Source organism: Rhinoraja longicauda, chromosome 6, assembly GCF_053455715.1.
Source record: "Rhinoraja longicauda isolate Sanriku21f chromosome 6, sRhiLon1.1, whole genome shotgun sequence".
In the NCBI taxonomy this organism is placed as follows: domain Eukaryota; kingdom Metazoa; phylum Chordata; class Chondrichthyes; order Rajiformes; family Arhynchobatidae; genus Rhinoraja; species Rhinoraja longicauda.
In genome coordinates, this window is record NC_135958.1 from 40,513,397 (window position 1) to 40,540,680 (window position 27,284).

The window sequence follows — 27,284 nt, forward strand, 5'->3', positions numbered from 1 at the left end:
AAATTCATCCAGTGAATTGGCCTCCACTGCCTTCTGTGGCAGAGAATTCCATAAATTTACAACTCTCTGGGTGATTTTTTTTTTTTTTTTAATCTACATTTTTCTATTACATCTATATTTCCATACAGTGTAAGAAAATAACTGCAGATGCTGGTACAAATCGAAGGTATTTATTTCACAATATGCTGGAGTAACTCAGCAGGTCAGGCAGCATCTGAGGAGAGAAAGAATGGGTGACGTTTTCAGGTCGAGACCCTTCTTCAGACTAAAGAAGGGTCTCGACCCGAAACGTCACCCATTTCTTCTCTCCTGAGATGCTGCCTGACCTGCTGAGTTACTCCAACATTTTGTGAAATAAATATATTTCCATACAGATAGGATAGAAGTTGTTTGCACAACATGGCTTTAAGTAAGAGGGGGCAATGTTTAATAGAGATGTGTGGGGCGGGTTTTCTTACACAGAGGCTGGAATGTACTGCCGGGATAGTGGCAGAAGCACGTACAATAGTGGCACTTCGGAGGCTTCTGGTTGGGCACATGGATATGGATCATGTGCCGGCAGCTGTGATTAGCTTATAGACAATAGACAATATGTGCAGGAGCCAGCACCGCCATTCAATGTGATCATGGCTGATCATTCTCAATCAGTATCCCGTTCCTGCCTTCTCCCCATACCCCCTGACTCTGCTATCCTTAAGAGCTCTATCTAGCTCTCTCTTGAATGCATTCAGACAATTGGCCTCCACTGCCTTCTGAGGCAGAGAATTTCATAGATTCACAACTCTCTGACTGAAAAAGTTTTTCCTCATCTCAGTTCCAAATGGCCTACCCCTTATTCTTAAACTGTGGCCCCTTGTTCTGGACTCCCCCAACATAGGGAACATGTTTCCTGCCTCTAACGTGTCCAACCCCTTAATAGTCTTATACGTTTCGATAAGATCTCCTCTCATCCTTCTAAATTCCAGTGTATATCTTGGCAAAAGTTCAGCACAGACGTTGTGGGCCGAAGGGGCTATTCCTGTGCTGGATGGTTTTATGTTCCCAGTACTTACCTGGTCTGTGACCCCATGTGTCATCTGCTAGCCAGCGGTATAAATAGATTTGATACTGAGGGCAAGTCCATGACTGGCTTAGACCTTGCAGTTCATGATAAAGGAATGGAACTCCAGGAAACAAAAACATCTGGGTTGGTCTACATTTGAAAAAAGTGGCATATTTAAAAAAAATCAAATATTTAAATCTGAGCTTACATTTTCTTAATCATTGAGTCAAACAGCACAAAACAGGTCCTTCCAGCCCAACTCATCCTTGCTGACCAAAACGCCCCAAATAAGCTAGTCCCATTTACCTGCATTTGGCCCATATCCCATAAATGTGTGCCTGTCCAAGTGTCTTTTAGATGCTGCTGTGAGTATCTACCTCGAGCAGCTCGTTCTATATATACTTGCACTTCTCCATGGCTTTTATTTTGTCAGGAATACTTGAAAAGAATAGCCATTAATTTGGATTACATTTTGAATGTGCTGTCCTGAATTTATTTTCTTCATTGTGCCAAATATATCAGGCAAAGACTGAACTCATCGCCAGGGTTTGTTTGCCTTCCATCATTGCGAAGATTGGTATAGTCTTCGCCTTGGCTATTTTGTGTCCATTCAGTTCACTTCAGCACAGTGTCTTTTGTTGAGTTGAAATGGGAACTGTGGACGCAGTGGGTGTTGTGGGCGTGAAATGAAGCAGGTATTGTGATATAAAAACAGAAAATGCTGGAAACAGTTAGCAGGTCAGGCAGCAGCAGTGCAGAGAGAGACACAGTTAACATTTCAGTTTATAAACCCTTTGTCAGGACTGAAAAAGAGAGAAAACGTGTTAAAGTTGCAGAGATCTGTGGTCGGGCAAGATGAGGATTGCCATGGAAATAAATTGTCGAGGTTATTCAGTCAATGGATCAGTTAACTGGGGCAGAATGTCCCTAATCCAAAGGTTTTGGAAGATAGACACAAAATGCTGGAGTAACTCAGCGGGACAGGCAGCATCTCTGGAGAGAAGGAACGGGTGACGTATCGGGTCGAGACCCTTCTTCAGACTGGAGTCTGAAGAAGAGTCTCGACCCAAAACGTTATCCATTCCTTCCATCCAGAGATGCTGTCTGTCCCTCTGAGTTACTCCAACATTGTGTGTCTATCTTCAGTGTAAACCAGACATAAAAACAACTTTTATTTCCACGAGTGATAGTTCTACTCAATAACCAAGGTCTGTAGTCTCTTTTTCGCTCTGGTTTATTTTCACCCACATGTTTAGACCGTAATGTTGTATCCTTATTCTTTTGATGTGTTTATGCTTTGTTCTTCATTGTTAACTGTATGTTTGTGTTGTCATTTGTGAGCGGAGGCACAAGAACCAAGGCACATTCCTTGTATATGCACATACTTGGCCAATAAACGTATCCATTCATTCATTCATCTGCAGTTCTTTCCTACACCATAAACGTTGGAGTTGGATTGTGTTTGGGAATAGTTTCCGTTTGTGTCTGCAGGCTCGGCTTTGGGTGCAACTGATGCGAGACCTCCGCCATGGTGTGAAATTGAAGAAGGTTGAGGAGAAGCAGTACAACCCCCTCCCGACGGAGTACCACCTTACACCGTTCGAGATGTTAATGCAGGACATTAAAACACAGAAATATAAACTACGCAAAGTCATGGTAAGATACAAGACTAGAATGGTCGCAGTCTCTTGATTTGCATTCCTTTCCGATCCGGTCATGTTCTCTGCTGCCACACGACTAGAGTTGCCAACTGTCCCGTATTCGTCGGGACATCCCGTATGTTGGGCTAAATCAGTTAGTCCCGTACGGGACCGCCCTTGTCCCTTACGAGTAGGGTTGCCCACTTCCTCGCTCCCAAATAAGGGACAAAGGGTGATGTCACCGCCCCATGTGACCTCACCCAGCCAGCGGCCACGTGCTCCCGCTCCACCAAGGGTGGCGGCCGCCATTGGTGGAGCAGGAGCACGTGGCCGCTGGCTGGGTGAGGTCAGGTGGGGCGCGACACGGTGACGTCACCTTGTCCCGTATTTGGAGGTGAGGAAGTTGGCAACCCTAGACATGATGCTCCTACTTGGAAACAGTAGATGATGGAAACACAATCCAGCCTCTGCAACTGCACTATCCAACTGCAAGTAGGAGGCCACATAATTTTATCATCCTACAGTACTTTATAGAATGGTGAATATTTCTGAGCAGTTATTTCTCTTTTTCTTTAATCCAGATATGCCACAACTTTCCTGAATAAATATATATATATCAATTGTATACATAATACTATATAAAGCAGCACAATAGCTCACTGGTAGAGTTGCTGCCTTACAGCACCAGAGACCCGGGTTCGATCCTGACCACGTGTACTTGTCCATAAGGAGTTTGTACCTTCTCCCCATGGCCTGCGTGGGATTTCTCCGGGATCTCTGGTTTCCTCCCACACTCCAAATACGTACGGCACTCCCACGCCCCGGCACGGTGGCGCAGCGGTAGAGTTGCTGCCTTACAGCGAATGCAGCGCCGGAGACTCGGGTAAACGAGGCAAATAAATAAATGATGGGCCTTTGTCCCAAACATTATGGAGGGCACTGTAAATATGCTGCATGTATTCATATTAGTTTTCAGTTCCTGGAAACAATTTTAAGTCGCATACTTAGTGCGTGATTCATTGTCACATTCTCTGTGCTGTTTGACTGATTGCTTTTGTTTTCTTCTGTGGTTCTCCTGAGGTTTGTAGCTGTGCAGAAAACTCCGTCGTGGATTGGTTTGATAAGTGGGGACGGATAATTTGCTTTGTATTTCTAGGTGGATTGAGTAAATTGAACAAATGATAATGTATTGAGTAGCCTGCGTATGAATGAAGGAATGAACACTTTATTGTCACGTGTGACGTCACAGTGATATTCTTTGTTTTGCACAGCCAAGGGAGGCAAAGAGTCGACATACAAAGGGAAGTGACAAAGTATCCCACACCAGGTCCTCCTTTATTTTACAGGAGGGAATTAAATGTAACATCCCTAAATCTGCGGATGACACAAAGCTGGGTGGCAGTGTGAGCTGCGAGGAGGATGTTAGAAAGGATGCAGGGTGACTTGGACAGGTTGGGCAGAAGCATGGCAGATGCAGTATAATGTGGATAAATGTGAGGCTATCCACTGGTGGCAAGATCATGAAGATAGATTATTATCTGAATGGTGTCAGATTAGGAGAAGGGGAGCTGCAACGAGACCTGGGTGTGTCGGACAAATAACTGCAGATGCTGGTTTAAATCAAAGGTAGACACAAAATGCTGGAGTAACTCAGCGGGTCAGGCAGCATCTCTGGAGAGAAGGAATGGGTGACGTTTCGGGTCGAGACCCTTCTTCAGACTGATGTACAAACACACCCAGGTCTCACAAAATGCTGGAGTAACTCAGCGGGTCAGCCAGCATCTCTGGAGAGAAGGAATGGGTGGTGTTTCGGGTCTCACAAAATGCGAAACGTCTCCCATTCCTTCTCTCCAGAGATGCTGCCTGATCCGCTGAGTTACTCCAGCATTTTGTGAGACCTGGGTGTGTTTGTACATCAGTCACTGAAAGTAAGCATGCAGGCACAGCAGGCAGTGAAGAAAGCCTTCATTGCGAGAGGATTTGAGGGCCCTGGTGAGATCGCACCTGGAGTATTGTGTGCAGTTTTGGTCTCCTAATTTGAGGAAGGACATTATTGCTATTGAGGGATTACAGCGCAGGTTCACAAGGTTAAATCCCGGGATGGCGGGACTGTCATATGATGAAAGATTGGGTCGACAGGGCTTATATTCACTGGAATTTAGAACAATGAGAGGGAATCTTATAGAAACATATAAAATTCTTAAAGGATTGGACAGGGTAGATGCAGGAAAACTGTTCCCTGTGTTGGGGGAGTCCAGAACCAGGGGTCACAGTTTAAGAATAAGTGGTAGGCCATTTAGGACTGAGATGAGAAAAAAACGTTATCACCCAGAGAATTGTGAATCTGTGGAATTCTCTGCCACAGAAGGCAGTGGAGACCAATTCACTGGATGTTTTCAAGAGAGAGTTAGATTTCGCTCTTAGGGCTGGCGGAATCAAGGGATATAGGGAGAAAGCCAGAACGAGTTACTGATTTTGGATGATCAGCCATGATCATATAAAATGGCCCACTCCTGCACCTATTTTCTATGTTTCTCGCCCCCCCACCCCCCTCAAGACTGCCTCCCCATTTCCTGAGTAGAAATGTAAATTAATATTCATGAGCAATATTTCTACATCTTTCTTGAAATCCTGATGACATATTATTGATCTGAAGTGCTAATTCTACTTCACTATCCACAGGTACAGTCTGACCTGTTCGGTATTTATTTCCAGTATTTTCTCATTATTTCCTATTTTTTGTTACATCTGTTTTATTTTGCTTTCTTATTTCTCCTTGTATGGTATCGTGCAGACGGAATAGCTGTCGACCTGATTCGTCCTTTGTAAATGTGCAATAAGTATAAAATTGCTGATGTAAAATGAATAGTTCTGTAGTTTCATCCTTACAGCACTCTTAAGCTCCAAGAAAACTGTAGTTGGAAAGGGCACAGATCGTTTTCAACTAATATTGTTTCTTGTGCATACAGGTTATTGATTTTTCTCTCCCCACTGAGCCCACGATTTGCAAAGCATCTAAAGTTTCAGCATGTGTAGTCATTCACAAATACGTTTCTCTTCATATGCTCTTTCACTGTTCACAGTTGCTACCTGACCTGTTTAGCATTTATGTCGAGCAGCTAGCTAAAATATAGGTTAACACGACAGAGTATACTGTAAATATGCATTTAGTTAAATAGAATAAGTGCAGTAGTATACTGCTTCCTTCCTCTTCAGAATTGTGACATGGATTTTGCTGCCTTGTAGACTTCAGCTGGAAAAAAGGAGCAACCATGTCGGGTTGCTGAAGAATGGCCAGGATTACTGATTAGTTTTGGTACCTTTGTGTATCTTTGTACTGACCGGTGGTCTCTTTCCTTGTTTAACCCAATGAATATTCCATTTGTGTTTGCAGGTGGATGGTAACATCTCACCATGTGTAAAGAAGAATGCCCATGAACTCATTCTTGAGTTTATAAGATCGCGGCCGCCTTTAAAACCGGTAAGATTACCTCTTGAATTTGTTTTTAATGAAAAAAAGTGCTGGAGTAACTTGGGGTGGGGGGGTGGGGGTCTGGCAGCATTACTGGAAGACTTGGATAGCTGTCGTTTCAGGTCGGGACCCTTCTTCAGACTGATTGCGGGTGGGATGTGGGGGTGGGGAACGGGGGAGAAAGCCGGAAGAGAGGGGGGAGTAGGGAAATCTTGGCAAGTTATGTGGACATGTACAGGATGGAACTGCGGACGCTGGTTTAAACCCGAAGATAGACATGCGTCTCGACCCGAGACATCACCTATTCCATCTCTCCAGAGATGCTGACTGACCCGCTGAGTCACTCCAGCTTTTTGTGTCTACCTTAAGTTATAAGTGGATACAGGTGAGGGGAGGGGTGGCGATCAATAGATGAATGAACAAATGCCAGAGATGGAGAGACAAAAAGCATGAGATGAGGATAGGAGAGGTGAGAATTGTGAAGCCAGATGAAGGAATCTAGGTGGGAAGGGGAAGGGGAGAAATGGGTGCAAAGATGATCTTCCACATCACTTTGTTTTCCACCTGCTTTCTATATTCACTGGTTACCATTTACCAATGGTCGGTTAAGCTGCCTCAGGACATAAGATGAGGTCATGGACTCATTTTTACCTTGGAAAATATAACGATCTATATGTGGATGTCATCTTTGCAGCAAGCAATTGTCAATATGTGCCAATAACGTGTGCTACTAGGGTTGCCAACTGTCCCGTATCAGCCGGGACATCCCGTATTTTGGGCTAAATTAGTTTGTCCCGTAAGGGACCGCCCTTGTCCCGTATTAGTCGGGCTGCCAACTTCCTCACTCCCAAATAAGGGACAAAGGGTGACATCACCACCCCGTGCCCCACGTGACCTCACCCAGCCAGCGGCTGCCATTGGTGGAGCGGGAGCACGTGACCAATGGCTGGGTGAGGTCACGTGGGGCGCGGGGTGGTGACGTCACCTTGTCCCTTATTTGGGAGTGAGGATGTTGGCAACCCTATGTTCCAGACTGCTCCGCAATTCCCCATTCAGTATTTTGTCATCAGTGGCTTGGAGTACCCACATAATATATATTTTACTTGGACCAGAATAAGCAAACTCTTTCGTCAATTAAAATCCATGTGTTTCATGTTTTGATGCCATGATTTTTTTAATGAGTTTTACTGCAGAAAAATCTCAGGTGTTTCATTTCAGAAAAAAACACGTAACTGTTCATTTTACGTACATTGGTCCTAAAGCAAATACTGCCGATCACTATAAATCAACCTGTTTTCTGTTTGCAGTTGACTCAGACTTTACAGCCAAAAGTGAGCAAACTTGATGAGCTTTTTGTCCAGAGCCTTTTGCACCCAGATTTACTGTTATGAAAGAAATTCAATACTGTGGTATTCTCCTGTATCATTGTGAACAGGGAACCAGTAGGTCTTTCTTGCGTATCTTTAATTCATTCATTCGTTCTGTATCTCTCTACATCACCGTCTCTATCTCCCGTTTCCCTCTCCCCTGAATCTCAGTCTGAAGAAGGGTCTCGACCCGAAATGTCACCCGTTCCTTCTCTCCAGTGATGCTGCCTGTCCCGCTGAGATACCCCAGCTTTTTGTATCTATCTTAGGTTTAAGCCAGCATCTGCCGTTCCTACCTACACACATGTCTCCTCAACCAGTTAGTTTGAAGAATCCTTTCTGAGAGCAGAGTTGAGGGAATTGGCGATGAAGAGAGTCAAAGATAGTCCCACGCTCTCTGGATTTGCAAAAAAATGTGAGATGATCACTTTGCGAAATGCAGGTTTGAGATGTATTGAAAGCATTCTCTAGTCGAGAGGCATAACATTCCAAAATGGGGTCAGCCTTTTATCATTTATGACTGAGATAAGGAGAAATTTAACTCAAAAAGTTGAAAAGCCTTTGAATTCTGTACCCCATAAGACAACAGATATTAAAGCCAACAAATAACCTCCAACATTTCTGTCACCTCCATCGGGACCCCACCACTGGCCACATCTTCTCATCTCCTCCCCTTTCAGCTTTCGGCAGAGACCATTCCCTCCATAACTCCCTGGTCCACTCGTCCCTTCCTACTCAAACCACCCCCTCCCCAGGCACTTTCCCCTGCAACCGCAGGAGATGCAACACCTGTCCCTTTACCTCCCCCTCGACTCCATCCAAGGACCCAAACAGTCTTTCCAGGTGAGGCAGAGGTTCACCTGCACCTCCTCCAACCTCATCTATTGTATCCGCTGTTCCAGATGTCAACCTCTCTACATCGGCAAGACCAAACGTAGGCTCGGCGATCGTTTCGCTCAACACCTTCACTCAGTCCGCCTTAACCAACCTGATCTCCCAGTGGCTCTTGGAAGGGCGAGGGGATAGAGAGGGAAAGCAGGGACTACCTGAAGTTAGAGAAGTCAATGTTCATACTACTGGGGTGTTAACTGCCCGAGCGAAATATGAGATGCTGTTCCTCCAATTTGCTCTGGGCGTCACTCTGACAATGGCGGAGGCCCAGGTCAGGAAGATCAGATTGGGAATGGGAGGGGGAGATGAAGTGCTCAGCCACCGGGAGATCAGTTTGGTTAAGGCGGACTGAGCGAAGGTGTTGAACGAAACGATCGCCGAGCCTGCGCTTGGTCTCACCGATGTAGAGAGGTTGACACCTGGAACAGCGGATACAGTAGATGAGGTTGGAGGATTTGTTTTGGGAAAGGAAATATAAATTAAAGTTTAAATGATTTAGGAGCCCGGGGAGAAAGATCAACATGGACCATTGAAGTAAATACTTTAAAAATAATTTTTAATTAGAATTGTGTTTTGATTTCTATATAATTGATCTTCACTGTTGGAGCATTGTGCTTATTTCAGCATTATTGTGCTTGAAGTTGTGTCCAGCACAAAGATATGTACTTGCTGGAACCTGCTGCCTGTTTGAGCATTCAATATTGTGGGCATAGAAATACTGTTGCTTGCAAAATTTAATCCCATTGTCTCAGCAAAAAGGTTCCCATCAAAGAGTCTTTAGTAATGGAATAAAAATATTATAAGAGGTATTCTTGCAGATTTGTGGTTACTAACTATAGATCACAGGCTTAAGTTTCAAAGATGCATCCTGTTCACATCAGCCCTGCAGTTTTGATGGGGGTTTGACTAACTGCTTTCTGGGCACCTCAGCAGAAGCAGGATTTGAGCGATGAGACGATATAACTGAACTAATTTACATTAAGAATGAAGCATTCATTATTATCATTGTTTGATCTCAGGGGAATTTGAACCTCGTTGGCCTTAAGCTGGACACCAAAATTGCAACCCCTAATCTCACCTCGGCAGTGAGGTCCCCATTGGCAACCCAATGAAATGATCCAATGCAGTTGTGCTGCAGCTTCTGCAGTGCAGTAGCAGGGGTCATCCTCGTGCCTTAACGCATGCACCCTGTGCATGTTCATAGCGCATGTACCCTGTGCATGTTCATAACGCATGCACCCCGTGCATGTTCATAACGCATGCACCCTGTGCATGTTCATAATGCATGCACCCCGTGCATGTTCATAACGCATGCACCCTGTGCCTTAACGCATGCACCCTGTGCATGTTCATAGCGCATGTACCCTGTGCATGTTCATAACGCATGCACCCCGTGCATGTTCATAACGCATGCACCCTGTGCATGTTCATAATGCATGCACCCCGTGCATGTTCATAACGCATGCACCCTGTGCCTTAACGCATGCACCCTGTGCATGTTCATAGCGCATGCACCCTGTGCATGTTCATAGCTCATGCACCCTGTGCATGTTCATAGCGCATGTACCCTGTGCATGTTCATAACGCATGCACCCTGTGCATGTTCATAACGCATGCACCCCATGCATGTTCTTAACGCATGCATGTTCATCGGTGATAAACCCAGCTCCTTGAACTGGATGTGGATAAGTAAACTCAGCGTGTGTGCTAAGATTGTACTGAAGATAGACACAAAATGCTGGAGTAACTCAGCAGAACAGGCAACATCTCTGGAGAGAAGGAATGGGTGACGTTTCGGGTCGAGACCACTCTTCAGTCTCCAGCACTTTGTGTCTGTCTTTATTGTAAAACAGCACCTGCAGCTCCTTCCTGCACAAGAGATTGTACAGGCTCCGCACACCAGGGTACTTCATTTTCTTTCGGGTGTCTAAGGTGTGGCTGGGTGTACACAGAACATCCTCCAATCCAGTTGCTCGTGGAAGCAACTGCATCATAACTTGCTGACTTGTGAAGAGTCCTGGCAGTTGCCACTGTTCAAATAATGTCATTTGACATAAAAGGAATGAGATAATGTTGTAATAACTTCAGACTTTCAAGTAAATGGAGTAAAAGATGGTGGGAAAGGCCTGTGACATACAGTGACATGTTATATTATCCAGACATGCATGTTTAGAGATACAGCGCAGAAACAGGCCCTTCGGCCCACCGGGTCCACGCCGCCCAGCAGTCCCCGCACACTAACATTATCCTGCACACACTGGCGACAATTTTTACATTTACCAAGCCAATTTACCGACATACCTGTACGTCCTTGGAGTGTGGGAGGAAACCGAAGATCTCTGAGAAAAGTCATGGGGAGAACGTACAAACTCCGTACAGACAGCACCCGTAGTCGGGATCGAACCCGGGTCTCCGGCGCTGCAAGCGCAGGAAGGCAGCAACTCTACCGCTGCGCCACCGTGATCACATTAAGTCTGTACATTCGAGAACTGCTGTATGTCGTCACCTTGCTCAGAATATTCAAAGTTAATGAGTTGGTGATATGATATTCTTCATCAGCCCACGGGATATGGAAATTATATGCAAATTGTAGATCAGGTAAATTGCTCAAATGTCCTCATAATTCTTCTACCAGTGCTCTTTCCAGGTGACTAAATGCCTCTGACTAATTGTTTACAGGTCTCTGAGAGGAACTTGCGGCCCAAACCACAGAAGCCACGCAGTCTGCATGAGCGAATCCTAGAAGAGATCAAATCGGAGAGAAAGCTTCGGCCTGTGCAGATTGTTGGCAGAAAGAAAAACAAAGGTGAGACACATTTGCTGCATGAAGGGGTATTAGAACTCATCATCAGATTCCTTGCCTTAAGATTTACCTCGGTTTAGATATCTCTGAATTAAACTAAAGACGATTCAGTGTGGAAACAGGCCCTTCGGCCCATTTTGTCCGCACAGACCAACAATTGCCCCGAAACTAGTTTGATCCTACACACTCCGGACAACTCACAGAAGCCAATTAACCTGCACCTCTTTGGATTGTGGGAGGAAACCGGAGTACCCGAAGAAAACCCACAAGATCACGGGGAGAACGTACAAACTCTGTAAAGACAGCACCCGTGGTCAGGGTCGAATCCTGGTCTCTGGCGCTGTGAGGCAGCAAATCTACCGCAGTGCCATCCATCTTAACTAATGGTTTACCTGCCATGTCAGATTGTCGACTAAAATTTGTCCATCTCGGCCTCCAACACTTCCATGAAACAAATACGGCGGCACGGTGGCGCAGCGGTAGAGTTGCTGCCTTACAGCGAATGCAGCGCCGGACACTCAGGTTCGATCCTGACTACGGGTGCCGTCTGTATGGAGTTTGTACGTTCTCCCCGTGACCTGCGTGGGTTTTCTCCGAGATCTTCGGTTTCCTCCCACACTCCAAAGACGAACAGGTATGTAGGTTAATTGACTGGGTAAATGTAAAAATTGTCCCTAGTGTGTGTAGGATAGTGTTAGTGTGCGGGGATCGCTGGGTGGCGCAGACTCGGTGGGCCGAAGGGCCTGTTTGCGCGCTGTATCTCTAAATCTAATAAAATCTAAAATACCTCGTGAGGAGCAAATCGCACTTTTCTGCTGGCATTGTGTAGACATGATTTGCTGCTTCGAAAGCCCTCTCTCTGTTAAAGAAGACCCAGTAATGCTGGTGGTGGTTGCTTTTGGAATGGCACCACTGACATTTAACCATTCAAACTGACCTCTGGTTCAGGTTGATCACCGCGCTAACACCTCGTAAGTGGTGATCTCGCGCAGGTCGGAGTGAGTAGTGCAGTGATTACATCTTGAAGGGGGGCCTGTTTGACCAAGTTCAGGAGATCTCATTGCTCAATCCCCTTTTTAAATGATACCTAAGCATTTTTTTTTTTTTATCAAAAAATACTTTATTCAAGTTATAAATATCATTTACAAAACATCATTTTTAAAACAAACCCATCCGACATTCCCGGAGGTTACATATTCAATACAGGCATTTACTTAGACCTTTACATACATTTACATACATATCCCTTATTTGGAGGGGCGTCTCTCTCCACCACACCCTGCCCCCCATGTCCAGCAGCGGAAGGACCCTAGACTGTGGTCCTCCCCCACAGGGCCTTGGCGTTGGCTGCACCGAGCTTCAGAGCGTCCCTCAGCACGTACTCCTGCAGTCTGCAGTGGGCCAGTCGGCAACATTCCTTGACGGACAGCTCGCTCCGCTGGGAGGTCAACAAGGATCGGGCAGACCAAAGGGCGTCTTTCACCGAGTTGATGACCTTCCAGCAGCACTCGATGTCAGTCTCGGAATGCGTCCCTGGGAACAGTCCGTAGAGCACAGAGTCCTCTGTGACGGAGCTGCTCGGAATGAATCGTGACAGGGACCCCTGCAGACCTCTCCAGACTCTCCTGGCAAATCCACACTCTTTGAAGAGGTGGGCCACCGTTTCCTCTCCGTAGCAGCCGTCCCGAGGGCAGCGTGCGCTGGTAGTGAGGTTCCGGCGGTGCAGGAAGGATCTGACTGGGAGGGCTCCCCTCACCGCCAGCCAAGCCAGGTCTTGGTGCTTGTTGGTGAGTTCTGGCGATGAGGCATTTTGCCAGACAAGCTGGGCTGTCTGTTCTGGGAACCACGCCACAGGATCCATGGAGTCATTCCCCTGCAGTGCCTGCAGGACGTTCCGTGCTGACCACTGCCCGATGGACTTGTGGTCAAAGGTGTTGGTCCGGAAGAACCTGTCCACAAACGACAGATGGTTCGGCAATGTCCAGCTGACTGGCACATTGCGTGGCATCTGCGCCAGGCCCATCCTTCGCAACACCGGGGACAGGTAGAACCTCAGCAGGTAGTGGCATTTGGTGCCCACGTGCCTTGGCTCTATGCTCCGCCTGATGCAGCCACACACGAAAGTGGCCATCAGGATGAGGGCGACGTTGGGCACGTCTTTACCCCCGTTGTCTGCCGACTTGTGCATTGTGGATCGTCGCACCCGGTCCATCGCCGACCCCCAGATGAAACGGAAGACGGCCCGGGTGATCCCCGTGGCGTAGGAGGGAGGGACGGGCCACACTTGCGCCAAGTACAGCAGCCCCGAGAGCACCTCACACCTGATGACCAGGTTTTTCCCCGTGATGGAGAGGGAGCGCTGCTTCCACAGCTCCAGCTTCTTCCCCACCTTGGCTATCCACTCCAGCCAATTTTTGTTACATGCCCCAGCCTTCCCGAACCAGATCCCCAGCACCTTCAGGAAGTCAGGCTTGATGGTGAAGGGGATGGAAGATCGGTCGGGCCAGTTGCCAAAGAGCATGGCCTCGCTCTTCCTGCGGTTTACCCTGGCCCCCGTGGCCAACTCAAACTGGTCGCAGACGCTGATCAGTCTGCGGACCGACCCTGGATCCGAGCAGAAGACGGCGACATCGTCCATGTACAGGGAGGCCTTGACCTGAGTGCCCCCACTGCCTGGCAGTGTCACTCCTCTTATGCTCGCATCCTTCCTGATGGATTCGGCAAAGGGTTCAATGCAACAGACGAACAAGACAGGGGAAAGAGGGCAACCCTGCCTGACTCCAGACCTGACGGGGAAGCTGTCTGATTCCCACCCATTAATTTGGACTGCACTACAGATATCAGAGTAGAGCAGTTGTATCCACTTCCTGATTCCCTCCCCAAAGCCCATTTTGGAGAGCACGTCCCTCATGTACGTGTGCGATATCCTGTCGAAGGCCTTCTCCTGGTCCAAGCTGACCAGGCAGGCATCCACCCGTCTGTCCTGCACGTAGGCAATGGTATCTCTCAGCAGCACCAGGCTGTCTGAGATTTTGATACCTAAGCATGGACCTGAGGATCTTGGGAACTGCTGTCAGATTAACAGAGTTAAGTTCAGTTTAGTGCAAGGTAAAGCCAGCAAAGTCTGGTCAAGGATAGTCCGAGGGTCACCAAAGAGTTCGATAGTAGTTCAGCACTGCTCTCTGGTTGTGGTGGGATGGTTCAGTTGCCTGATAACAGCTGGAAAGAAACTGAATCAGGAAGTGTGCGTTTTCACACTTCTATACCTTTTGCCCGATGGGAGAGGGGAGAAGAGGGAGTGGCCAGGGTGCGACTCGTCCTTGGTTATGCTGCTGGCCTTGCCGAGGCAGCGTGAGGCATAAATGGTGTCAATAGAAGAGAGGTTGGTTTGTGTGATGGTCTGGGCTGCGTCCACAATTCGCTGCAATGTCTTGCAATCTGCAAGGGTCAAAGTTGTCCAGCCCAGTGCTGTATCCCAGTCTTGGTGGAACAACCAAGATTAGACACCAGGGGCTGCAGTTTGTGAAACCCCATTGATTACAGAGGAGCTTCAAGTTAAAAAAAATATATAATCTTTTTATTACCTTTTAAGTTTTAATTAACACTAGGCAAAGTGGGCCCGTTGGGCCCAAACCTCTCCTGCATTGGTGCAGCACCCTGTCCTCCCATCTCTCCTCAACCTCCCCTCTCCCTTCTCCCCCTCCTCCCCTCCCCCTCCCCTCCTTTTAAACTTTAAAATGTGAATAAGTTAACAAATATTACACCGATTTCAATAAAACTACTTGCATTATCACCAAAGTGACAATGGTGAGTAAGGTGGGGCTAAAATTGTCGCGCTATCGTGTACCGTTTTGGCTGAAGTTCAGTCACAAACAAGATGACAAACGAGAGTTTTAGTATATAGATTATTGATATCATGTATCAGATTTTTAAAGGTTTTTAAAATTAATTATTTCAATTTTAAATGATTACAAATGCCAGAGATTTAAGAACTGTTACAATGAGCTCCATCCCCACCCTGGCCCTCTGTCAAAGAGTGTGGAGACTGCTGACCTAGCCACATCATTTGGACCTTCACTAGTCCATCAGTTTTATAAGTCTCCAGAGCAGCATCAGGAGTCATCCCTGTGCCTTAACGCATGCACCCTGTGCATATTCATCGAGATAAACACAGCTCCTTGAACTAAATGCGGATAAGTAAATTCGATGTCGAAGTGCGGCATGGTGGCGCAGCGGTAGAGTTGCTGCCTTGCAGCGAATGCAGCTCGGAGACCCGGGTTCCATCCCGATTGCGGGCACCGTCTGTACGGAGTTTGTACGTTCTCCCCGTGACCTACGTGGGTTTTCTCCGAGATCTTCGGTTTCCTCCCACGCTCCAAAGACGTGCAGGTTTGTAGGTTAATTGGCTTGGTAAAAGTAAAAATTGTCCCTAGTGTGTGTAGGATAGTGTTAGTGTGCGGGGATCGCTGGTCGTCGCGGACCTGGTGGGCCGAAGGGCCTGTTTCCGCGCTGTATCTCTAAACTAAACTAAAAACAAACTAAACTAAACTACGTGATAGGAGCAGAATTCAGTCCTTCGGCCCATCAAGTCTACTCCGCTAATCAATCATGGCTGATCTATCTCTCCCTCTTAACCCCATTCTCCTGCCTTCTCCCCATGACCCTGACACCCGTACCATTCACGAATCTATCTATCTCTGCCTTAAAAATATCTATTGACTTGGCCTCCACAGCCATCTGTGGTAAAGAATTCCACAGATTCACCACCCTCTGACTAAAGAGACCAGTCAGTCAGTCAGTCAGCACCATGCTGCCTCTTGTCCAGCAAACGCTAAACCCTGTGGAACCCGAATAATACTTGTGTGCATGGACCACAAGGGTCCATTCTGGATGGCAGACCCATTTCAGAAACCCAGCATGTGCTTTCGAACCAAAGGCAGATTTGTCAAGAGAGACCACGGAGGAACTGTGAGTGCCCTTCCTGCTGTTATATTGTCCCAGCCTTCTGGCATTGATGGAAGGGCAGAGTCATTACAGTTCTGCAGGGACGCAGCTAGAGATCCGAGACATCAGTTTCCACCCAGAAACTGGCCTGCAGATGCTGGTTTAAACCGAAGATAGACACAAAACGCTGGAGTAACTCAGCAGGTCAGGCAGCATCTCTGGTGAGAAGGAATGGGTGACGATTCGGGTCGAGACCCTTCTTCAGACTGAAGGAGGGTCTGGACCCGAAACATCACCCATTCCTTCTCTCCGCAATACTACCAAGGCCTCTTCCTCCCTCAACCTTCCCATCTCCACTTCCTCCCAGGTTAGTTGAGTCGTTTCAGGTCTCCACAAACTATTCTGTTCACCGGGAGGGTCTTCTTAGGGCCCCCCCCTCGGTCATGGCCGACCATGGGTGATGCATCCTAGTTGGCTGCTTGCTCCACACCTCGGCTAGAGCGGTGTCGCTTGTGGCTGAAGAGACCAATGTGGGAGTGACAGTCTGTGTCACAAAGGTCACAGTTGTGTGTGGTCTCTGGTCTGTCGAAGTTGCTGCGCTCCTTTCTGCGTGCCCGCTTGTCTGCCGCTGCGTTCATCAGTTTCTCTTCCCCCGTTTTAAGATGTTCGTTCAGGGTACCTCTCCATCTCGTGCGGTCAGCTGCAAGGCTCTCCCAGGACTCCACATCGATGTCGAGTGCCTTCAAATCTCTCTTGCAGACATCCGTGTAACGTAGCTGGGGGCGGCCGATGGTTCTCCTCCCAGATGTCAGCTCTCCATAGAGGATGTCTTTTGGAATACGGCCATCCTCCATGCGGTGGACATGGCCCAGCCATCGCAGCCTGCGCTGCCTGAGTAGAGTGTACATACTCGGAAGGCCAGCGCCAGACAGAATCTCGGCGTTGGACACTATGTCTTGCCAGAATATACCCAGGATACGGCGGATGCTTCTAAGGTGGAAGGTGTTGAGTCTTCTCTCCAGTCTGGCGTATGTAGTCCATGTCTCACTGTCGTACAGCAGCGTGCTGTTGACACAGGCGTTGTAGACTGCTATCTTTGTCTTCACTGTCAGCTTTGGGTTGGTCCACACTCGGGTTGTGAGGAGAGCGAGAGTTGTAGCTGCCTTCCCGATCCTCTCATCAATCTCTGTGTCCAAGGAGAGGTTGTCGGTGATGGTGGAGCCGAGGTACGTGAACTGATGGACGGCATCGAGTTCATAGTCGTTGATGGTGATGACAGTCGGTGCCTCTGTATCCTGTCCCAGGACGTTCGTCTTCTTCAGGCTGATGGTGCAAGCCAGCATCTGCAGTTCCCGCAACGCCTGGCAGTGCTGAGCCTTGCTCCTGGAAGCCCTGAGGATCTGCAGGTTCTTCTCGTTGGCTGACCGCTTGTACTCGGCTAGGGCGGCGCGCTTGGCTTCGATGACGGGAGTCATCTCGGTCGACTTGGCCTCAAACCAGTCGTGTGTCTTTGAGATCTTCTTCCCAAAGCTAGCCAAGGCTGTGTGGTGCATGGTGTCCCGCAGTTTCCCACTTCTCTGTTGCAGAGTCTCCAGGACGCGAGGTGCCAAGTTCTCTCTCAAAAGCCTCTGCGAACTGTTGCATGAGGTCTGAATGGGGCATCTTGCTGACATCGATGCGGGGTTTCCCCAGCTTCTTGGTACGGTAGAACCTCTTTGGTTGCAGCCTGATCTTGCAACACACCAAGGAGTGGTCTGTGTGGCAGTCCGCACTGTGGTAGGAGCGTGTGTGGAGAACGTTCTTGAGGATAAGTGAACCAAAGTTGACCTCTTCTCCCAGGTCCACATCCCAAGCATTCAGGTGCTTCTTGCAGTCAGCTGATCACAAGGGACATGTCACATAGTCCTGCTAGGCCCCCGACTCCCAAAACAAACTAACTCTCTGCTCCAACTTCAATTGTCAGAGTAGATTGCCAAGGACACAGACAAAATGCGCAGGAGGGAACTGCAGATGCTGGCTTGCACCAAAGATAGACACAAAATGCTGGAGCAACTCAGCGGGACAGGCAGCATCTCTGGACAGAAGGAATTCCTTCTCTCCAGAGGTGCTGCCTGTCCCGCTGAGTTTCTCCAGCATTTGGCGTCTACCAAGTACACAAAAGGATTCCAAATGTTCTCAAAGCTTCCTTGAAGAAATGCAACATCCCCACTGACACTTAACAGCTCGGAGTGAGGAAGGAACATTCCGGATGCTGTTGAGAATCTCTCGGCTGTGCATCAGAAGACAGAGAAGCCCATCGAAAGTGAGGAGGGATAATAGACAATAGGTGCAGGAGGAGGCCATTCGGCCCTTTGAGCCAGCACCGCCATTCAATGTGATCATGGCTGATCATTCTCAATCAGTACCCCGTTCCTGCCTTCTCCCCATACCCCCTGACTCCGCTATTCTTAAGAGCTCTATCCAGCTCTCTCTTGAATGCATTCAGAGAATTGGCCTCCACTGCCTTCTGAGGCAGAGAATTCCACAGATTCACCACTCTCTGACTGAAAAAGTTTTTCCTCATCTCAGTTCTAAATGGCCTACCCCTTATTCTTAAACTGTGGCCCCTGGTTCTGGACTCCCCCAACATTGGGAACATGTTTCCTGCCTCTAACATGTCCAACCCCTTAACAATCTTATACGTTTCAATAAGATCCCCTCTCATCCTTCTAGGATGAGAAGGATCCTGGAGTGGGATATAACTGACTTAAAGGCCCTGTAGTGTGCATCAGTTTGGACCAAGTTAACTGTGTTGAGTGAATAGATAAATCAGAATTTGGGATATGCACTCAAATGGACAGATTTTATATTTCTCCCTGAGTTAGAATTGGCCTGTCCTTAAAATCTCGTGTTTAGTTGAGTGCAGACCACATCACCATGATTGCCTGGTGTAAATGATTACCTCCTATTAAATATTATTGCTCCACTATAAAGCAGACTTAACCAAGGCCATTACTGGGGATACAGATGGCCTTCACGTTACAGCGGTGTGTGGTGGTCCTGTTAAACGCCTCTTATCAGCATTTTCCAAAATGTTCACAAAGATCGCAAGTTGAAAAGTAATACATTTTGTCTTTATTTCTTTACTTCGTTTCAGATATATTAGAAACATGGAAATAGAGGAAAATAGGTGCAGGAGTAGGCCATTCGGCCCTTTGAGTATGAGATTAATAAGACCATGGCTGATCACCCACAATCAGTACCCCGTTCCTGCTTAGAATTTCCACGAGAGCTTTTTAAAATTATTATTCCCAACCCAAATGTTTGGAGAATGATTTGTGAGTTTTGTATCAGTGAATTTCTATTCCACAGAGGACAGTATTGCAGAGGTTGTGTTTTTTTTTTAAATGACTGCAATTTGGAATTAATTAGGTGCACACTCAGTTTGTTTCTCTAAGGAGCAAGACTGAATGTTCAGAACTGGGGCCTGTGTGTAACAATGTTCTGTGCTGACCTAAGCTGGTTAATCATTGTTTATGAAGTTAGAAATTCATTGGCTTTGCAGAGACAACATTTGGATCTCTGCCGTGCCTGGTGCTCGCCTGCTCTGATGAGCTGAAGACAACTTCGTGCATTGATCTGTCGGTGCCTGATGCAATGGGAAGTGCCCAGAGACCGAGGCCCAGGGTTCTGCTGAAAGCACCAACGCTGGCGGAGATGGATGAAATGTGCATTTCAGAGGTAAGAGTGTCACCTCGTTCATTGAAGCTGAACGTCGCCATCCATTGGAAGAAAAATTCATTTCTGGAGAGAGTTTATGTCTATCTTACAGTTGAGGTGCGTGCCTGTCAAGGGTACAGATGTAGACCTGTACGTCGGCGAGGAGTTGGCAGCTGCTTTGTTGGACACTTTGATCTGCCTTGGACCCACCGCATCTCCCAGTCGCTTCCCTTCCCATTCCCACACTGACCTTTCTGTCCTGGGCCTCCTCCACTGTCAGACTGAGGCCACGTGCCAACTCGTATTCTGCGTGGGTAGCTTACAACCCAATGGTATGAATGTTAAATTCTCCAACTTTAGGTAACCTCGAACCCCCCCCCCCTTATTTGTCCCCTCTCTTCCCTCCTCTTCCCTGGGCCCCACCTGAACTATTTATCTCTCTCTCTCTCCACCTCTCCACCCCCCAACTACATTCCTGTCCCTGGCTTCACAACCCTCAACTCTTCAAACCTGTCTCACAACTGCTGTTCTTATCTCTGGCCTTTATTCCAACCACTTGCCTGCCAAATACTCCCCATCACCTGTGTCGACCTATTACCTGCCACCCTTTGTCCTGCCTCTCCCCTTTTCCAGCTTTTTTCCCCCACCGCCCACATTCGATCTGCAGAAGTGTCTCGACCCGGAACATCATCTATCCATGTTCTCCAGAGATGCTGCCTGACCTACTGTGTTACTCAGCACCTTGTATACACTGGAATTTAGGATGAGAGGAGATCTTATCGAAACGTATAAGATTATTGAGGGGTTGGACACGTTAGAGGCAGGAAACATGTTCCCAATGTTGGGGGAGTCCAGAACAAGGGGCCACAGTTTAAGAATAAGGGGTAGGCCATTTAGAACTGAGATGAGGAAAAACTTTTTCAGTCAGAGAGTTGTGAATCTGTGGAATTCTCTGCCTCAGAAGGCAGTGGAGGCCAATTCTCTGAATGCATTCAAGAGAGAGCTGGATAGAGCTCTTAAGGATAGCGGAGTCAGGGGGTATGGGGAGAAGGCAGGAACGGGGTACTGATTGAGAATGATCAGCCATGATCACATTGAATGGTGGTGCTGGCTCGAAGGGCCGAATGGCCTCCTCCTGCACATATTGTCTATTGTATCCGTAAGCGTTTGTATTTATTTCCCCGAATGGAGTTGGCTAAGATTTGTTGGCCATTAACTTATTGTGCAGCCTGTCGCTGTCACTTATTGTGCAGCCTGTACCTATCAAAGGGACTAAAGAGATTTTTCTTCTTGGTCTGGGTTTCCCTGATTTGTCCATACAGATTTTTCAAACTGGCGCTAGTCTTTCACTGTTTTCGTCAGGTTTGATTCTATATTCACTTGTTTAGTTTAGAGAAACAGCGTGGAAACAGGCCCTTTGGCCCATCGAGTCCGCACTGACCAGCGATCCCCGCACATGAACACTATCCTACCCTAGGGACAATTTTTACATGTATTCCAAGCCAATCGACCTAGAAAGCCGTAAGTCTTTGGAGTGTGGGAGGAAGACAATGTTCTCGGAGAAAACCCACGCAGGTCACAGGGAGAACGTACAAACAAGCAACCGGATCGAACCCGGGTCTCTGGTGCTGATTGTGCTGTAAGGCAGCAATTCTACCGCCGCGTCACCATACCGCCCTACACACTAGAATAGTACTCCACTTCCCTAGATTCGACTAGGCTTGTATACACTGGAATTTAGAAGGATGAGAGGGGATCTTATCGAAACATATAAGATTATTAAGGGGTTGGACACGTTAGAGGCAGGAAACATGTTCCCAATGTTGGGGGAGCCCAGAACCAGGGGCCACAGTTTAAGAATAAGGGGTAGGCCATTTAGAACGGAGATGAGGAAAAACTTTTTCAGTCAGAGAGTTGTAAATCTGTGGAATTTTCTGCCTCAGAAGGCAGTGGAGGCCAATTCTCTGAATGCATTCAAGAGAGAGCTAGATAGAGCTCTTAAGGATAGCGGAGTCAGGGGGTATGGGGAGAAGGCAGGAACGGGGTACTGATTGAGAATGATCAGCCATGATCACATTGAATGGTTGTGCTGGCTCGAAGGGCCGAATGGCCTACTCCTGCACCTATTGTCTATTGTATTATATGAAGAATGACACATTCACTATTTAGAATGCAATAGTGTCAAAGTTGTAGCATGACAGCATCAGTAAATGTATTTCCCTTTCACCTATTAACATATTTGTTTATTATCCACATGCTTGTCTATGATCTGCCAAGCACAAATGTAAATGAATTTTTAATGAAGATTGTAAGGTAAAACATTTAGATAGTCTGCCATTCCAGCAACATCAGTTGTCCTTGTGGTTTTTTTTCCTTTGCACATTGCTCGGAAATCAAACCTATTTGGGGATTTGGTACTTTATTGATCAAAGAGCATTTGAGCCCTATTCAGAAGGACAAGGTTAAATCTTTGGAAGAAAAACGAAATGGCAGATGCTGGATTTACTCTGCAGGTCAGGCTGCATCGGTGAGAAGTGTGAATGTTTGGAGTCAAACACCGATCTTCAGAATTGGAAAGGAGCTTGCAAAGTGTGGGAAGAGATGTCACTGATCGGGAACAACCAGGGTGATGATGGAAATAAGATGGAAACAAAGCTATTTGGTCACTAAGTGAATAGGAAAAGATGGGGAAGTTCACCAGAAAATGGAGGTGTTAGATTAGATTAGATTTTAGATTAGAGATACTGCACGGAAACAGGCCCTTCGGCCCACCGGGTCCGCGCCGACCAGCGATCCCCGCACATTAACACCATCCTACACCCACGAGGGACAATTTTTACATTTACCAAGCCAATTAACCTACAAACCTGCACGTCTTTGGAGTGTGGGAGGAAACAGAAGATCTCGGCGAAAACCCACGCAGGTCACGGGGAGAACGTACAATCTCCGTACAGACGGCGCCCGTAGTCGGGATCGAACCCGGGTCTCCGGCGCTGCATTCGCTGTAAGGCAGTAACTCTACCGCTGCGCCACCGTGTCCGCCATCGTTGTGCAATGCTGGGCTAGAAGGCACGGCTGGCAGGTCAGGCTGGGCATGCCCTTCTCTCCGGTGGATGGGTGGGGTTGAAAAACAACCAACCTGAGCCAACATCTCAGATGGGCAGCGAATACAGACCGAGAGATCGAGCGAGCTTAAAGTTTACCGTAGGGATACAGCGTGGAAACAGGCCCTTCGACCCACCAAATCCATGCCGACCATCGATCGCCCACACACTATGTTATCCCACTTTCACGTCCTGCACACTAGGGGCAATTTACAGAAGCCAATTAACCATCAAACCTGTGTATCTTATGAACCGGAGAAACCCTACGCGGTCGCAGGAGTACAAACTCTGCATAGACAGCTCGGAGTGGGGATCAGACCTGGGTATCTGGCTCTGAGAGCCAGCAGATCCACCCCCTCCCTCCCCTGGGTTTGAAGGAGGTACCTACCTGGGATTTTGTGTCTTTCTTCGGTGTAAACCAGCGTCTGCAGTTCCTTCCTGCACATTGTGGCGGCACGGTGGCGCAGCGGTAGAGTTGCTGCCTTACAGCGAATGCAGCGCCGGAGACTCAGGTTCGATCCTGACTACGGGCGCCGTCTGTACGGAGTTTGTACGTTCTCCCCGTGACCTGCGTGGGTTTTCTCCGAGATCTTCAGTCTCCTCCCACACTCCAAAGACCTACAGGTATGTAGGTTGATTGACTGGGTAAATGTAAAAATTGTCCCTAGTGTGTGTAGGATAGTGTTAATGTGTGGGGATCGCTGGTCGGCACGGACTAGGTGGGCCGAAGGGCCTGTCTCCGCGCTGTATTTCTAAAACTCTAATTGTATCTGCTCCACTGCGAAATCTCCTCAAGGTATACCTGCTTCGAAGAAGTTCTCCACCTCTCTCTGGTGAGAGTTCTGCAACGCCCTCTCTCACTGCTCCCCCTCTGCGATTCCTCCTGCTCTCCGGCTATCCTTCATTCATGTGTTCTATGTCCGTTCTATCTCTCTCGTCCCCCTTTCTCCTGACTCTGGGTCTGAAAGAAAGGTCTCGACCCGAAACGTCACCCATTCCTTCTCTCCAGAGAGGCTGCCTGACCTGCTGAGTTACTCCAGCATTTTGTGTCTACCCTTTAGTATAAACCAGCGTCCTCTAAGTTGTGGGGTTCAATATTCTGCCCCAACAGACGGCAACATGCCCAGATAGAAGACGAGTTGCTAATTCCTGAAGTTTGTGTTTCATTCGGCCTCATTGTAACAGTGAAAATTGATCTCTACCCCTACGGCTTGTGTTACGATGATAGTGAGGCAGCTATTTCAGTAATACACAAGAGCAAAGCAGCTGGTATCAAACAACATAAGATTCCACTAAGATTCATACGAGCAGAATCAGGCCTTTCAGCCCAATCGAGTCCACTCCACCATCCAATCATGGCTGATCTATCTCTCCCTCCTCACCCCATTCTCCTCCCTTCTCCCCTTAACCTCAGCATGCAAGAACAATATTATTTTGCTGATTTGTGTGTGTCCATTTATTTTAATTCATCTCACGAGGGGAGGGGGAGGGGGAGGGAGTGATCTCTATTGTGAAGAGGCTCCTGTGTGGAAGTGAGAGATTCGTACATTCATACACATTTGTGTTGTTTTAAAAGGAAGAAGACTCGCCAGACGGAGGCATGCGAAGGGTCATCAGCTCGCCGGTCCCCTTAAAACGCGACCGCTCGTTCTCGGAACACGACCTGATCAGGCTGCAGGCTGAATTAGCCCTGTCACAATCCGAATCGGCCTACCTCTCATCAAAGGATTCCCGCACAAAGTTGTATTCAGGCACTGACTCTGTTCCTGGAGATGTGTCTCCACATAAAGGTGAGCTACTTGAAAGTCTCCTTTCATTTTCCTGTCAATAAATATTGGGCAATGCTTATTGACAAAACGGAATAAATGTTGACACTAAAACTTGTCCGTACTTGTTGGCACTAAAACAGAAGCAGCTAAATGCTGAGACACTGGAGCCAGCAGGTTTAGTTTAGTTTGGAGACACAGCGCGGAAACAGGCCCACCGGGTCAGCGTCGACCAGCGATCCCCGCACACTAACACTATCCGACACCCACTGGGGACAATTTTTACATTCGCCAAGCCAATTAACCTACAAACCTGCACGTCTTTGGAGTGTGGGAGGAAACCGAAGATCTCGGAGAAAACCCACGCAGGTCACGGGGAGAACGTACAAACTCCGTACAGACGGCACCCGTAGTCGGGATCGAACCCAGGTCTCTGGCGCTGCATTCGCTGTAAGGCAGCAACTCTACCGCTGCGCCACCGTGACCGCCCAAGCTGGAAGCTGGAGCAACAAACAATCTGCTGGAACAACTCAGCAGATTGAGCTGCACGTGAGCAGGAGAAAGGAATCATCGACTTAGAAACATAGAAAATAGGTGCAGGAGTAGGTCCTTCGGGCCAGCACCGCTATTCAAATCAGTACCCCGTTCCTGCTTCCATTGATTCCTTTCACCCTAAGAGCTAAATCTAACTCTCTCTTGAAAACATCCAGTGAATTGGCCTCCACTGCGTTCTGTGGCAGAGAATTGCACAGATTCACAAGGTTTTTCCTCATCTCAGTCCTAAATGGCTCACCCCTTATTCTTAAACTGTGACCCTTGGATCTGGACTCCCCCAACATCGGGAACATTTTTTCCTGCATCTAGCCTGTCCAATCCTTTAAGAATTTTATATGTTTCAAAAAGATCCCCTCTCATCCTCCTAAATTCCATGACTTCTTGGGTCGGAAGCCTGCATCAGGCATGAGAGTGGAGAGGGAAGAGAGCGAGTGTAAAGAGAAGGGGGCAAGAGGTGGATCAGGGTCCAGGGGATTATTGATGGATGGGGAGGGGCCGTGAATGGTGAGCACATGGAGCCAGGTTGGGGAGGAGAGAGGGTGGAGTTGGGAGACAGGAGGGTGGAGGCAGACAAAAAGGGACAGCAGGTGCCACAAAGGGGGAAGTGAGCGTGAAGGTGGGCATGGCTAGATGGATGATTACATATGATGAGCGTTTGACGACACTCACTGGAGATTAGAAGGATGAAGGATGAAGGGGAACCTCATTGGAACTTACCCAAGAGTGAAAGGCTTGGAGAGAGTGGATGTGGGGAAGATGTTTCCACTCGTGGGGGCGTCTAGGACTAGAGGTCATAGCCTCCGTTTAAAAAATATACTTTTAGGAAGGAGATGAGGAGGAATTTCTTTAGTCAGAGGGTGGTGAATCTGTGGAATTCTTTGCCACAGAAAGCTGTGGAGGCCAAGTCAATGGATATTTTTAAGGCAGGGATAGATAGATTTTTGATTAGTACGGGTGTCAAGGGTTATGGGGTGAAGGAAGGAGGGAGAGATAGAATGGCCATGATTGAAGGGCGGAGTAGACTTGATGGGCCGAATGGCCTAATTCTGCTCCTATCACTTGTGACTGAATAACACAAAGGCTGCCGTTTGATGGAATCTTCTTTCAAATAAAGAGAGGTGATAATGGGAACGATAAGGGGAGAGATGAAGGAGAGGTGGATCATGAACCAGGTGAGGGAGGAATGGTGGTGAGGGGAGCCAGTGGATCAAATGTGTGGGTAGAAGAGGGCTGGAAGGCAGAGAGAGGAGTGGTTGAAAAGGTAAAAGAGTCTGCAGGGAAGGTATGGGAAAGGGAACAATTAGCAGGAGCAGAGGAGGGGAAGAGAGACCGGGAGAGAACATAGCTGAACTGAGATTTACCTAAATTGTAATATTAATTGTTCATACCCTCGAGATGTAGAGAGGATTGGACCCAAACAACCCTTCTGGGTCCTTCAACCTCACCTACTGCATTCAGAAGTTCCGATGTGTCCTCCACATCGTTGAGACCAAGTACAGACCAGGCGACTAATGTGCAGTGTCTGAGTCTATCTATAATAGCTATCCCGAACTCATTGTAGCATGACGTTTCATTTCCCTTTCTATTATCACTACCTTCGTTTAACAGATTCCAAGCCCTGGTAGACTAGGCGTTGTTGTTCATCAATCTCCTCCTTGTATTCAGCTTCACTTTCACCCTCCGTTTCCCCTCTATCAGCTGTTTATTCTTGTCATCTGCCATCCATCATCTATCTGCCTCGTCTCCCAACTCCGCCCCTCTCTCTCCACTCCCAGTCTCCTGCCCATCGCCCTCCATTCCTGCCCGATCCACCCGTTCTTGCCACCTTCCCTCTCTGCTTTATACTGGCTACCTCCCCTCTCCCTCTCCACTCTCAGTCCTGATGCATGGCTTTGACCTGAAACGTTGGCAATTCCTTTCTCCCCACTGATTCTGCCAACGTGCTGAGTTCCTCCAGCAGATTGTTTGTTCTCTCAGTTAAAGGCAGAGTTGTTTCACAAA

At 47.8% G+C, this 27,284-nt stretch overlaps 1 protein-coding gene across 1 annotated transcript in view; it reads left to right on the forward strand.

Moving 5' to 3' along the window:
* Positions 1–27,284, forward strand: part of spire2 (spire-type actin nucleation factor 2) — a 101,463-nt gene that overhangs the window by 58,328 nt on the left and 15,851 nt on the right. The window contains exons 8-12 of the mRNA XM_078401560.1: positions 2,534–2,698; positions 6,077–6,163; positions 11,092–11,218; positions 19,704–19,879; positions 24,539–24,752. Coding sequence (XP_078257686.1) covers positions 2,534–2,698; positions 6,077–6,163; positions 11,092–11,218; positions 19,704–19,879; positions 24,539–24,752 — 769 coding nt within the window. The remainder of the gene's footprint in view (positions 1–2,533; positions 2,699–6,076; positions 6,164–11,091; positions 11,219–19,703; positions 19,880–24,538; positions 24,753–27,284) is intronic.